The 13,677-nt window shown below is 51.4% G+C and overlaps 1 protein-coding gene and 2 long non-coding RNA genes across 31 annotated transcripts in view; 1 reads left to right on the top strand and 2 right to left on the bottom strand.

Annotated features, from left to right (window-relative positions):
• The window catches only part of DUSP22 (dual specificity phosphatase 22), a 52,959-nt gene extending 41,323 nt beyond the window's left edge, over positions 1-11,636 (bottom strand). For 14 of the 17 annotated variants that reach the window (XR_014809136.1, XM_084966849.1, XM_084966842.1 and 11 more), the window contains exon 1: positions 11,269-11,308. Coding sequence is in view for 4 of the 17 variants with exons in the window: in XM_084966842.1 (XP_084822968.1) it covers positions 11,269-11,289 (21 nt within the window). In the remaining 13 variants the exon portion in view is untranslated. Of the gene's footprint in view, positions 1-1,289; positions 1,410-11,268 lie in introns of those variants that run through there. The other 3 variants (XM_084966843.1, XM_084966857.1, XM_021100091.2) reach the window with 3 other exon arrangements.
• Positions 1,922-10,339, bottom strand: LOC146401118 (uncharacterized). The gene is made up of 3 exons (XR_014809145.1): positions 4,621-10,339; positions 4,416-4,502; positions 1,922-2,130 (listed from the first exon to the last, which is right to left on the bottom strand). It is a non-coding gene; the product is annotated as an uncharacterized LOC146401118 (long non-coding RNA).
• Positions 10,294-13,677, top strand: part of LOC106508466 (uncharacterized) — a 36,754-nt gene continuing 33,370 nt past the window's right edge. For 10 of the 13 annotated variants that reach the window (XR_014809143.1, XR_014809141.1, XR_001305341.3 and 7 more), the window contains exon 1: positions 11,772-12,150. This is a non-coding gene — a long non-coding RNA (uncharacterized LOC106508466). The other 3 variants (XR_002346219.2, XR_002346218.2, XR_014809139.1) reach the window with 2 other exon arrangements.

The raw sequence follows: 13,677 nt of genomic DNA, 5'->3' as shown, positions 1-13,677 counted from the left end.
AGGGGGAGACAGAGACGAGATGTGAGGCTGACCGCGCCTGGCCCAGGCCTGTGCCCACCACGCCCACCTCCCCAAATGGACGGCTGGCTGCATGTTGGTGCCCATCAGCTCACAGGCCTTACATGGGTGCCACGTGGCCCCCGTACTTCCAGCCCCGCAGTCTTCCCCAGCATTGATTCCAGCCCCAGACCAAGTGGCAACGCCCCCTCCAGCCCTCCTGCCTGCTCCCCGCCACACCCCCCCCACCTCTCTCACGGCACCAGCAAACCTGCCTTCTGCCATCTGAAGCCTTGGCACCTGCTGTTCCACGGCCAGGCAGCTCCACTCCTGTGCTCCCTACCCCTCAGACCCCAGCTCTGCCTCACACCCTGGGGAGGCCTGTCTGGAGCCCTGCACCTGCGGTGGGCCCCCACTTCAGCACCCACTGTCCTCTCTGCTCCCCTATTCGTGATGCTGTCACAGGCGTGACAAGGCGGGGGTCTCTCCCTTCTGATTAGCTGGGGACTCAGCCCTAGCCCCAACCACTCAATAAAGAGTTGTGACATGAATGGATGAACTGTCTAAATGCCCAAGTTAATAAAAGCATCCATCTGTTCAAGAACACCCACTTCTTCTAAGGCAGCGGTTCCCAAACCAGACCATTCATTAGAATCACCAGACTGTTGAAAGTGCAGACTTCTGGAGCAGCCCTAGCCCCAGGCCCCTTACAAAATGACTCGGTAGATCTGAAATGAGAACAAGGGACTGCAGTTCTCATAAACACCCCGACTTAGCAAAATACGAAGCCACTTCTTATCCCCAGTACTCTGTATGGAGACTCTGAAATCCAAATGTGGACGCTCTTTGGAGGCGACACCACCTGAGCTGATTTCCGAGCGCACACAGCACACTGCCCTTGGTGACACTTCACTGCAACCCCCGGCTACACCCCTCAGCCCCATCTGCTTTACCTTCCTAATCCTGTCCACTCCCACTAAGAAAGCTGGCGGCAGCAGACAGTAACAGCCTTCGCAAGCAGCTTCCTGACTGCCGGCTAAAAATGAATGGCACCTTTGCAAGCCACTGCGGGGATCTACTGGACACAGCAGCACTGGGTCCAGTGTTCGGGGCCACAGAAGTAATCGGCTGCACTGGGACCCTTGTGAGAGTGAAAAGACACTATCACTGATCACTCCTGGACAAAAGCTAACACTCAGAATGATCTGGGCTCGGGGATCTGGGATCCCTCTGGCTGACTCAATCCCCAGGGAGGCAAAACTAGCTTGGAGAACGTCCAAAAGGCCACTTACGTCCCTGACCGAAGTCACAGCATGGAGGCAGGGTCAGCTCTGCAACTGGGAAAGGTACAAGAGTCCCTCAGAGGAAAACCCAGCCTCTACTGCCAAGGAGCCAAAACACATGACAGGCTTTCTGGAAACGTAATCTGTCCATGGGATCCTGCTGGGGGGAAGGGTGGACACTTCATCATTCCTGTTTGAAAACCTAAGAACAAGGCAGGTCTGTCTGGCGAGGCTCCAGCAGGCCTCCTCTGGCAGCGCCTGCTGCACGGGGCGTTTCCGGTTGTCATTGCCCACTCTCCAGGTTCCCTCCTCCCTGGACTACATTCCCAAGGGCAAAATCATCCCCCGGCTCTCTTGGCTTATTGCAGATAGGCCTGCTTCCTGACTGCACTTTGCTCAGGCCCCTTCAAGTCATCTCCTCAGCCTGGTCCTTGGCCGGCAGACCCAGCAGAGAATCCTGCTAAGCCGGTTGTCATGCACCCGCCTACTCTTGGTATCAGACCAGCTCCTCTTCCTCCACCCTTGGCATCTACTCAAGTCCTGCCTGGGATCTTCCACCACCTCCACACCTGCCCCTGATGTACTGGGAGTGGAATTCCATCTCTTGCTTGCGATGGTGCTGAATAAAGTCTTCCTTGCCATTTTTTTTAAAATTTTTTTTAATTTTATTTTTTTATTTTTTGGTCTTTTTGTCTTTGTTGTTGCTGTTGTTGTTGTTGCTGTTGTTGCTATTTCTTGGGCCGCTCCCGCGGCATATGGAGGTTCCCAGGCTAGGGGTCGAATCGGAGCCGGCCTACGCCAGAGCCACAGCAACGCGGGATCCGAGCCGCGTCTGCAACCTACACCACAGCTCACGGCAACGCCGGATCGTTAACCCACTGAGCAAGGGCAGGGACCGAACCCGCAACCTCATGGTTCCTCGTCGGATTCGTTAACCACTGCGCCACAACAGGAACTCCTTCCTTGCCATTTTTAATGTGTCAAAATAATTTTTCTTTCATAGCACTGGCTACAAAAGCCTCCCCATTCACAGAGATGACAGTGACAATGGATGACAACATAGTCACGGAGCACGCTTGCTTCCCCAAAGTCATAGGATGTATTACAGTGGCTGAATGATTTGCTGCGTTCCTGTTGCCCAGGGGTACTGGGACACAGGTGTGACCAAGAGAGAGGGAGACAGCCCTGCCGACATTCTGCTTCCCTGCTGAGCTGCTTGCCTAAAGAAAGAGGAGGAGGTGATGTGGCCCTTCTGGGGTCCCCACAGACTCTGAGCCAGCAGGGACAAGGGACCCGATGTCCAAAAGAACTGGGCGAGGAGAAAGGCAAGGACGGGCAGGGAGCAGCGGAAGCAGCCAGCCCTGAGGAAGAAGGCCAGTGTCTCCGGGAGCAAGCGAGCAAGCAGGAGGTGGAGATGAGGCGCAGAGGAGCCTGCAGGGGCTCAGGGCGCTCAGGTCAAGCGCCACTGAGATGTCAGGTGTGTGGGACTGCTGGAGGAAGGAGATCCTCGAGTGCACTTCTGTCTACTACGTCTTGGAAACGTCCAGGTGAAAACAAAGGAGCGCCATCCTTCCTGTGCCCACTTCTGTGAGGGACACTGGGAGTTGGGAGGGCCAGGGACCACCACTCATTACTTCAATCTAGTTTTTTAAGGAGGTCAAGTGGGGTTATTCGGGGGAAAGATCACGGCCCATTTTTGCTTTTTTCCTTTGTACTTCTACTTCTTTCTCTACTAAACGTAAGCAAATACATTCATATTATTTTTAAATAAAATGAATCGAGGGCATGAGCTTAGGCCATCCCTGTGCTCTATTGCTCACGAACCATGATTTAAGATTCCCAAGCCCACCCTTTGGAACCACTTCCAGCACGATTTCTACTCCCCACACCCTCCTACCTCAAACAGACTGTTACCTCCACCCCATTCAAGTCCTCCTGCGCCCTGATGGTGTCACCTGCCAGTCACCCAGAATGAAAACCGTGGAGCCTGCTCCCACCAGCACCACTCCCTCTGCCCAGCCCAGAATCTCAGTTCACACACAAGCTAGAACAGCAGCCACTAAGCTTAGCGGTCTCATCAAACTGATTTTCTAAGGTCATATTCTCATTGGGTCATTTCCTAGACCAAAATGTTCTGTGGCGAACATTCCCAAGAAAATGAAGGCCAAAACTGAAAATGAACTGAAAGTCTCAACAGGGCTTCCTACTTCTTTCTAAAGGATCCCCACGTCTCATGAAGCTCCAGTCCAGCTGGATGGCCCCTATTTCCCCAGGAACCCTACTGGTCCTCCTTGGACTAGCACCTTTGTCTGCTCCCAACAGTCCCTCTAAACAAGACAGAGATGCTTTCTTTAGGGTCCTTCATCCTACAGGTGTGTTCAAAATTTATACACCCTGTAACTGGTAGTTACTTTGTTTCCTAGCCTCTGAACCCCTCTTCTCTGCTTAGGGAGTCCCCACCCCCACTTTGGAGACTTGGTGAGAAGCAGAAGCCAGCTCTTGGGACATAAACTGTGAACGTCAGCTTGCCTCCTACTCCCATTTGCCTTCCTGCTACCATAGGGACAGGGGACACAAGTGTGCCACGTCTCTGCCGCTGCTCCAGACCAGGATCCAAAGACAAGCCAGGGTTCCTCCTCTTGCAGCAGGGGCAGCAGGGCCAGTGGAACACACACACTTGCGAATATGTGTTCTCGAGACTTGAGCGGTTCTTCCTTGATTGGCAGATACTCGAGACATGTTTCTTCATGAGTCAGTGAACGAGCAGACAATGTGAGCCAGGTGAGAAGGAGCCAAGAAAGGAAGCGATGGAGAACCATGGCAAGTGAGGCTTGAGATCAAGCTCTGTCCACATCTGCTCTGAGAAGGTTTCTATTCAAGGCCAGTGACACTGAGCCACTGGGCCTGGGGCTGGTGCTGAAGGAGAAAGGCACCAAGAAGAGACCCCAGGGCAGGGCACAGGCTCAGACAGTGGTCTGAACTTTCAAAATCAAGGAGGTAACTTACAAAAAAATCTGGAGTTCCCGTCGTGGTGCAGCAGAAACGAATCCAACCAGAAACCATGAGGTTGCAGGTTGGATCCCTGGCCTTGCTCAGTGGGTTAGGGATCTGGTGTTGCCGTGAGCTGTGGTGTACGTCACAGATGCAGCTCAGATCCTGCGTTGCTGTGGCTGTGGTGAAGGCTGGCAGCTGTAGCTACAACTCAACCCCTAGCCTGGGAACCTCCGTATGTCACAGGTGCAGCCCTAAAAGGCAAAAAAAAAAAAAAAAAAAAAAAAAAAAATCATGTAAGATGTACATTTTATATACATTAAAATATTTTAAACTCTAAACTGGGAACAGAGTTGTGTCAGTAAACTTTGAGGTCCATCTTCCAGACCAGGAGAGTAAAAGCTACAGTTTTAAGGGCTGGAAACAGAAAGCAATTTGCTCAACCCCAGCTTCTGTAACTTCTTCCACACACAGAGGTAAAAGCAAGATCTTCGAAGTCTGGAGGACTGGCCACTGGCAAGGAGAGAAAATGCATTTTTGTTTTCAAGGAGAATAAAGAGTCCTGTAAATATTCAAACTTCTGTACCGGTCAGCCTCATAATTCAAGCTTAAAACTCAAAAAGTTTGACCTATTGACTTCCCCGATACTATTCTTGCTGGTAATCCCTAAGTACAGAGAAAGGGCAAGTGAAACAGGATGAACTAAAATAACTTTCCAGCAGGGAGCCGGCTCCCGGAGGAGGCCAAGGAAGAGCAGAGCGTGCCTCTATTGGAAAGTGGCTGACCTCTGAATCCGTGGGAGTCCGAACTCAAGCCAGGAGTAAGGACACGGGGGTCGGCGGGGCAGGGTGGGGCTGTGCATGAAGGCCTCACCACTTGGCGAGAAGGAAGGTCAGATCAAGAGAAAAGGTGGGAAGTGCAACTTGGGAGTGTCCTGTGGCTCTGAAAGAATAAGTAAAGAACTGGTCCCAGCTATTGCTGGGCTTTGCTCTGCTGAGGATCTTCACGCCCCCAACATTCACCCGGGGCTGCTTGTCACTTGGGTCGCATGTGAGGTGAGGTCTTCCCCGATCCCCAAGCTCCCTGGCACCCTCTGTCACGTACCGTTTCATCTTCTTCATCGCACTGAGCAGCACCTAAAATTACTTTGTTTGCTTACTTTTTTGATTGACCTTGAAGCAGGAGTTGTGTCTGTCTTGTTCCTTGCTGTGTCCCAAAAGCCAGGCACAGAGATGGGCACACGAGGAGATGATCGCTGAATAAACAGGGATGAAACACAGAAGGCACCACAGAGGAAAACGCTCTGGGACCCTCTGCTGTTCAAAATGATCCTTGTTTTCATCCGGGAGGATGAAGGCCCATCCCCTGCAGAAATCCTCTGCCATCAGGACTGATGGAGCCTCCTGATCCGGATCCTTCACACCCACACTGCGCTAACACTGTCTACACAGAAACAGACAAAATCGAACCCTTCACCACAAAAAAGCACTTAGGCACAAAATAATACTGCCTCTAGGACAGGAAACATTCTGAGTTTATTTTTTAAACATTTCTCTTACTGCTCCAGGATGCCTTGGAATCTAAGAGCCCCACCTAAACAGATGTAAGACAAAACTCCTGATTAAGTCACAGCAGAAGGTCACAGAGCGGCGGATCTCGATTCTTCCTAAGTCAGCAAGGACTTTCTGGGCTTCAAAGCCAGGGGTGACAGGGAGAGCTTTGGTGGATTCCCTGAAGGTTTAAATGTCACGGACATTCTTAATGCCATTGGCCATAGACTTAACCAGTTTGCATTTCAGAGAGGAAGAATCTGAGAATACTCTCGTGTGCACACACAGCACTGCCTTCAGCATCTGTTTCTTCAAGGTGAAATAAAAGGGAATGATGAAAAGAGAAAATATTCATGGGGAGGAGTAGGGGAGAGAAAACAGAATCCACCAGCACAGGCCATCTGTCCATCAGCCCCACGGCTGCAGCTGCACAGCTGTGCCACTCGAGGTGTGCTCATCTCCCGCAGGGCTCCTCTGGGGGTGCCTGTGCCAATCTGGGTGTCAGGGTCTTCTTGTCTTTCACGGTATTTCCCACTACAGGGCCCAGCGCAATGCCTTGACTATAGCAGGTGTTCAATAAACTCATTTGATGAACGGGTGAATGAAGACAGGAATGAACATGAAGGCGGCCAGGCTAATGTGGCCATTGCGGAAACAGCAGCATCAGACAGCACAGGGATGCTGGCCTTCCAGCCCCTCACCGTATTAAAACAGCGCTCCTCTGCCACCTCAGCTTTATTCCACCTTTTGGATAATGTTTCAGCTCTATATCCCACAGACCCCAGGAGATTCTGAGTGGAGATCCCAGGTCAGTGGTTCTCAGTAAGGGTATTCTATCCCACAGGGAACATCAGGCAGTGCCCGGAGACATTTCTGGTCATCACAATGAGGGCATCACAATGAGGGCACACTGGCATCTCGCTGGTGGAGGCCCAGGGTGATGATGCTCAGAACCCCATGAGGGCCCACAGCAAAGAATGACCCAGGCCCAAATGTCAACAGTGTAGAGGCTGAGGCATGATCTGTGCTCAGGGTGGCACATGCCCCTTGCCCTCTGCCCTTGGACTTCTCACTTGTACTTCCTTATCTCCCTAAGGGGAGAAGAGTCACCCTAAGCAGGAGTCAGCTGTGCCCAAGGGAGCTGTCATCACTGTCACTGTTGATGGGAAAAACCCAAGAATGCTAAGAGCCGTGCATATCTGTACTTAACAGTTTGCAAAAATGTCATCTAATACATTCTCATTTGCTGCTCCCAAGAATCTGGGTAGTAACAGGGAGAAGTACCATTACACTCATTTTAGAGCAAATAAGGAGGCTAGATGAACATACCACCTAGGAATCAAAGGTGATAAAGAAAGGGATGCTCAAAAACATTAAGTAATCCATTTAAGGTCACACCCATGCAGGAGCAGAGCAATAGACACCCACAATCAGGCTTTCTGACAGCCCTGCCCTGCTTTCTTTCACAACAGTGGCCTTCTCATGGAAAAGTAGTACACCAATTGAAGTGTTTGCTTCTCGTTGACATGGTTGCCATTCGCAAGTTTCCCAGAAAATACTGGGGCAGCATCCATTTCCACCCAGTAGAGGGCTTTTAGGTGACACAGGGCCCTGAAGAAGGAACAGGTCACGAGACCGGGCAGGTGTGGGCCGGATGAAGTGAACCAACCCTGGGCCCTCACCGCCTGCCCTAGAATGCTACCACTTCAGTCCACTAGATCACTAGTTCAGGCTGATCAAGATAAAACATGCAAACTTCTCTAACATAATGCTTGGCCAGAGAGATTAGATTTTTGTTTTTAATGGGGCATTACTGTACTTAAGACTAGTAAGAGGACAATGAGGACTTTTCTTTATAGGCCCTCCCCCAAAAGATTTTGGGGTCAGACCCTTGAGAGAACTTCAACTTAACTAGGAATCTTCAAAGGCTTCCCAGAAACACATTTGTCTGCAGCAGCCTATTTAGTTTAAACTAACCGTCCTAGAGACACTTGCCAGACTGGCCTTTAGCAGCACAGTGGGGCAGTCTGCAAGAAACTAAGAGCCAGACCCCTTGGGTTTGAGTCTAGGCTCTGCCACTCACCAAAGGGTGACTCTGGCCAGGTCACCCGTAAAGTGCAGAGGAATGTGGCAGCATCGACTTCATGGGGTTGTGGTGGGGAATCCGATGCTTTGCTCCAAAGAGGCCCTGGCTCACCACAAGCTGAGTGGTGACTATAAATGGGGCCAGTTCAGAGGATGTTTGGAAACTGCACAGAATACGATGAAAAGATAGCTGTAGCTGCCTGACCTTCCCCACTCCTCTTTATTTACATCAAACTGAAGGATGAGAGATTTTCCTACTGCACAACAAATTTGGGACTCTGGGGAGCTTTTTCAGGTTATTTTCCAGCATCTTTGGGAATTCTTAATGTGAGAAAAACAATATATGTATATATGTGTATGACTGGGTCGTTTTGCTGTACAGCAGAAATGGACAGAACATTGCAAATCAACTCTAATAGAAAAAATAAAAATCTTAAAAAAAAAAAAAAACCAATTCTGCCACTTTCAGCCTTAGGACCTTAGTCGTGTTACTTAATCTGAGTCCCCATTCCCTAATCTGCATGGGAAGTAAGATAAGACAGACTGAGCTCCTAGGGTTATCATGAGGCTTAGATTTTATAAACTGCAGGCACATGATATGAGGCTCAAAAAATACTGGATAACAACTGCTGGGTTCTCTTCCTTCTGCTTCCTCGTCTCTAACTGGCCAGACAGACACACAGCCTCTTCCCCTCACCCTTTCCGGGCAACACATAACTGAGACAGGTGTGAGGTTCTGCCACACAGAAAGACTAGGATGTGTGGATGAGCGGATCCTGCACGAGGACACAAAACAGAAACAGAACCGCTGCATTCAAAGCAGTCAGAACAGAATCTGCATGGTTTAGTTCACAAGTTTTCTTTTGCTAAGGACGATAGGCTTCCGTGGGACTGGAAAGAAATCTTGTCCAAGGCACCTCAGGGCACACACACTGCAAAGTAAATTTTCGGTTTCAAAGGCATTGTACATTTCTATCTATAAATGTTCTTAGAAAAGAATTTCTATGGCTAGTATCGTACGCTAATTCCACTAAGTCTGCAAATCAAGCATTTTTTTACACACAGATGGGGAAATACAAAGACGAGTTCCAAGTCACACACTAATCCATGAACACATTCTAATTAAGGCTTTTAATTGTTGGCTTCCAGCAATCTACTTTGCCACGAAATAACCTTGTAACTTGTAGCGATTCTTCAGATCTCAGCCTAACCATCTTCGTTCCAGCACCATCCCTGGCTTGGACTGAACGCCACTTCCAGGCTCATGACATCTAGTTCCCTGACACTCAAGAAACTGCCTACTTTATCCTCTGAGGCCTCCACTCCTCCCCACCTTGTATTTGTCTTCTCTCTTCACAAACACACACACACACACACACACACACACACACATAGCGGGTGTTGTATAATACAGCAGCCACTAGCCTCAATGGCAATCGAGTATTTAAAATGTGGCTAGTTCCAAATGAGATGTGATTTAAGCAAAAGACATAGATCAGACTTCCAAGACTTAGTAAAAAATATATACAAACCATTCTATAAGTTATCTATTGGCTAAATGTTGAGACGACAATATTCTCAATATATTTCAGTTAAATAAAATGTACTATGAACATTAGTTTCTTTTTACTTTGAATGTGGCTACGAGAAAAACTTTACATATATGGGCAACTGCTGGTCAAGACTATAGGTTTTGAGAAAGGCCTCCGTCTGTGTTTACCACTGCACTCCCCCACTGCTCCCTTGACCCGTGCAGTACCTGCCACAGTAAGTACACGATAAACGTTTGCTGATGTGGTGGCGTCTCCATCTGTCTGTACATGACTCCATGTCCACATTGGAGACAGTGGCTCTATTTACGACACAAGATGGTTATGATAATAGAATCATCAAGAAATGTACTACTTTCTTTGAAAGATAAAAATCATGATATGAATATGCCTGCTTTTGTTTAAAAGCCTGAAACTAATTTTGAACATTTAGGCAATGATATGCATTCCTAACTATATTCTCTGAGTTTTCAGTTTTCACTTAACTACGAGTTAAGTGCTGAAAGAGGTGGAGTGTAAACAGCTCCAGTGGAAAAAAACTGTAGACTACAAAGAGCCAAAGGAAAGCTAAGGTAAGGCCACAGTTAATGGCAAACAGAGCCCACAAACCCGTGGAAGCCCCTTTATTGTTTTCAGGTGAAAAGCAGAAGTTCCCGGTGCTAATGGATTCCCGTGGCTAATGGGGGCTCGATGCAATTATTTATCCGAGAGAGACAGTCTCAACAAACTTGATCCCTGCCCCCAGGACTGAACTTGATGCGGGCAGGTAAAGAGTTAAGCAGGTTCAAGGATTCCCCCTGCTGCACCTTTTCTACCTTGCTCCACTGCCAACAGAACACTCCAGCTGAAAGACCCACGCCTCTGTGGACCCCAGCGCCGGGACAAATCAGCTTTAACCCATCAAACAGGAAAGCAGAAACGCATTCAGAAGCGGGGCGAGGGGAAAAGAGGGGGAAGAGAAACAGAAGACCAGAAACTAATCTCTGATTCAGTACCATTTCAAGGGCTTGAGAGGAGGCCCTGGTTTTGCTAAGGGCTTTTTTTCAAGAGTTGAAAGTCTTCTCTTCAAGCCGGCGGCACCAGATCGCAAAACCCCCAACCTTGTGTACGACATAAACACACCCCAGGCAACTCTCAACTGCAAGAGCTGGAATCTGGTACTGGTACACTGACAGGAGACCCAGACGATCCCACAGCCTGGGAAGAAGGGTCTGGGGCTCTGCAGAGCCAAAGGAAAGAGAGCAACCGGATTTTCTAGAAGGCACAGTCTGCACAAGCGGCCAGCCGACAGGTCGCCTTGCTGAAGAAGCCACATAACCTGATATAAGTCAGCTCTGGATCTGTTCTCTCGCCCCACCCCCAGGTAATTAAAAGCACCTCAGGATTTAGGCTTCGGCCAAGTTTTCTGTGCACGAGAAAAAGTTATCTGTGCACATGGTAAAAAAACAAAAAAAAACCTGGGAAGAGGAAATTACGGAAGACACTCATCTGCTGCAGTTTGGTAATGTGGGTGGTGATGCTTCAAGAGCCGAGTTTGGGGGTGAAGGGGAGGGGACAGAAGGGAGAAACCACAGCCCTTCTGAGCTCAGCCGGCTCGACGCTGGTAAAGGGCAAGGCTGGTTCTCAGCCGCAAGCGCCGCTCGGCCGGAAGCCGAGGGGCCGGGAGGGGCCTCGGCGACACAGCCAGACGCGGCGACCCCGCCCTTGCGGGGTCCGGGCGCGGACGGGACGCGGCGGGCTGCCGGCCGGCAGAGCCCCGCGCGGGGAGGCCGGGCGGCGGAGGCCGAGGGGCCCGAAGGGGAGTCGCGTTACCTTGTTCATCCCATTGCCCATGGCGGCCGCACGGTCTAGCAGCGCGGGCGCGGCGGCGGCAGGCGCACTGAGGGCATGTCGGCGCGGGGCGGGGAGGCGCAGGCGGCGGCGGGGAGGGCGGCCGCGCCCGCCGCGGAAACAACGCCAAGGGCCGGGACCGCCGGGGACGCCCGGGCCCCGCGGCCCTTCCGCTCCGGCCCCCGCTCCCACGCTCCCGCCCGCCGCCCCCGCCTTCCCGGCCGCCGGGCAGAGGCACCCGAGCCCCGGCGGGCGGGACGCGGCCGCGCGCCCCCTCCCCCAGCCAGCCGGGCGCCCGCCCGCGACCCCCCGGGGCTGGCAGACGCGGGGCCTGGGGGCCGGGCCGGGAGGCAGGGCCGGGACCGCGGCTCCTCGGCGCACGCGCGCCCGCGCCCCCGCCCCGGCCGCGGCCGCCCGATGGGCTCGGAGGCAGGGCGGCGCCGGTGGTCACGCAGGCGCAGCCCCTACCCAGCGGGGCGTGTCGCGAGCCGCCCCCTCACCCCCGTCGGGGTCACCAAAACTCCCGGAGGCCTTTCCCCGGGGCGGCCGGGGGCCTGTTACCAGCAGTCGCCGCCCTGCCTTGACTGCCTGGGTGAATCAGGTGCTAACCCCGGAGCCTGGTCTTGCGGCTCCCCTGCCTGGGTTTTCTGAGTGCGACCGATTTAGGCAGGGTGGGGGGATTCCTGCGGCCCTGCCCCACCCACGAAGACCGAGAAGGCTCGCCGGTGGAGAAAGGTGGGCTCGGTGACTCATCTCTGGGATGACCTAACCTCCCCAACCTGGCAGAGCAGCTGTCCGGACTCAGCCCTCATACCGTGACTGTGGACGTCTAGTGTGCCCCCTTCTGATTATAAACTGGCTCTGGTAGGTGCCTGGGAGTGTTGACGGAGCTGCTTCTGGAAAGCCCCTTTCCTTGCTAAGCAGCATGGCAGTGTCTGCATTGGGGTTCTGCCTGGATGGAGTACTGTCTAACCTGTAGCAGAATTGTGTCAGTAGTCTGTCACCCTCATTGACTCCTTCTCGTGGACAGAATCCTTGAAGTAGGGCTTTCGCTGTTTCATTTTCATGTCCTCAGCGTGCCCTGTTCGTAGTGGGCGCTTGGTAATTGTTTAAGTGAACAAACGCATCATTCTGATACGGCCGGGCTCACCCCACGACCTCACGTCATCTGCTCCGCCTTCCTCTTCAGTCGCAGCCACACAGGCTTTCTGCGTGTTCCTTGAACCTGCCACCCTTGGTCGCTGGATCACTCGATCTTGCGCTTGAACCTTTGTGTGGGCGGTGCGCTGTACCTAGCCATCTCAGTCCCTGGCTCTTTACCAAGCTGACTCTTGCAGGTCTCAGCCCACATGTCACCTTGTCAAAGAGGCTTTTCCTGACCGCCCAATTGAAAGGAGGCCTTCCAGTCACTATCATATTACTCTGCATTGTTTTCTTCATAGCACTTAACATTATTGGACATTATTCTATTTATTGGCTTATTTTTTATCTGTCTCACAAGAACGCCACCTTCAGAGGGAAAGGACCCTGTCTGTCTCATTCGATGCTATAGCCACATGGCTAGGGACAGTGCCCGGCGCAAAATAGGTATTCAGCAAATATTTGTAGAATAAATTAACAAGTTCCAGAGGCTGAGAAAACAGCAGCAAGACTGTGAGGAAGGGTGACATTTTGAAAAGAGCTGGCAGAATCCATTTCGGTCATTTTCCTCCTTGTTGATGTCTTCTGGGCAACAGCAGGTACCAAAGCCCCACGTGTAGGAAGCACCCCCCCCCCCCAGTGTTCACCCACATTGTTCCTGGTAGGTAAGAGCAGAGCCAGACCAGAAAGCACCCGTCATACCCTTTGGTTCTGGGGAGGTGTTCCTTCCCTACCGTCTTTACTTCCTCTTTTCCCTCCCCCTCCAAGTCACCTGGGCAGCCCACCTCCTCCTCCTCTGCCTCCACCATCACTGCTTTACTGCCTAGCTGCTTCTGGCCCACAGCGTGCGGTTAGTGGACTGCCTGGGGAACCCCAAGACCAACCTCTGTTCTTAAATCACAGAGTGATACTGGGGAAGATGATCAGTTTTTCTGAACCATTAACCATTTTTTTCCTCCTTAAACCTTTGGACTGTGAATTTTCAAAGGTCCTATGCTGCAGTCAGTGAACCACTGTTATTTCCCTCTTGTACTTGTGCTATTGTTGCTTTCAGTAGTCAGATGAACTTTTGAGAATGCAGCCAATTCATAAGTTAGTATTTGCCCATAAATGGAAGATCCATACCCATTTTTCTTCTGCGATCCACTTGAAGCATTTCTTTTGTCTTATTCATTTCTTATAAATGGATTTTTCTAGCTCAGATCATCTGCAAAACAGTCTCTCCTAAGCTCAGCACCAGCTGTGGCTGTG

Source organism: Sus scrofa, chromosome 7 (assembly GCF_054392235.1).
Source record: "Sus scrofa isolate SSC_HxYL_T2T_F1_AM1 chromosome 7, Sscrofa_HxYL_maternal_Yorkshire_Landrace_v2.0, whole genome shotgun sequence".
Classification (NCBI taxonomy): domain Eukaryota; kingdom Metazoa; phylum Chordata; class Mammalia; order Artiodactyla; family Suidae; genus Sus; species Sus scrofa.
This window is presented reverse-complemented; position numbering and strand designations above follow the sequence as displayed.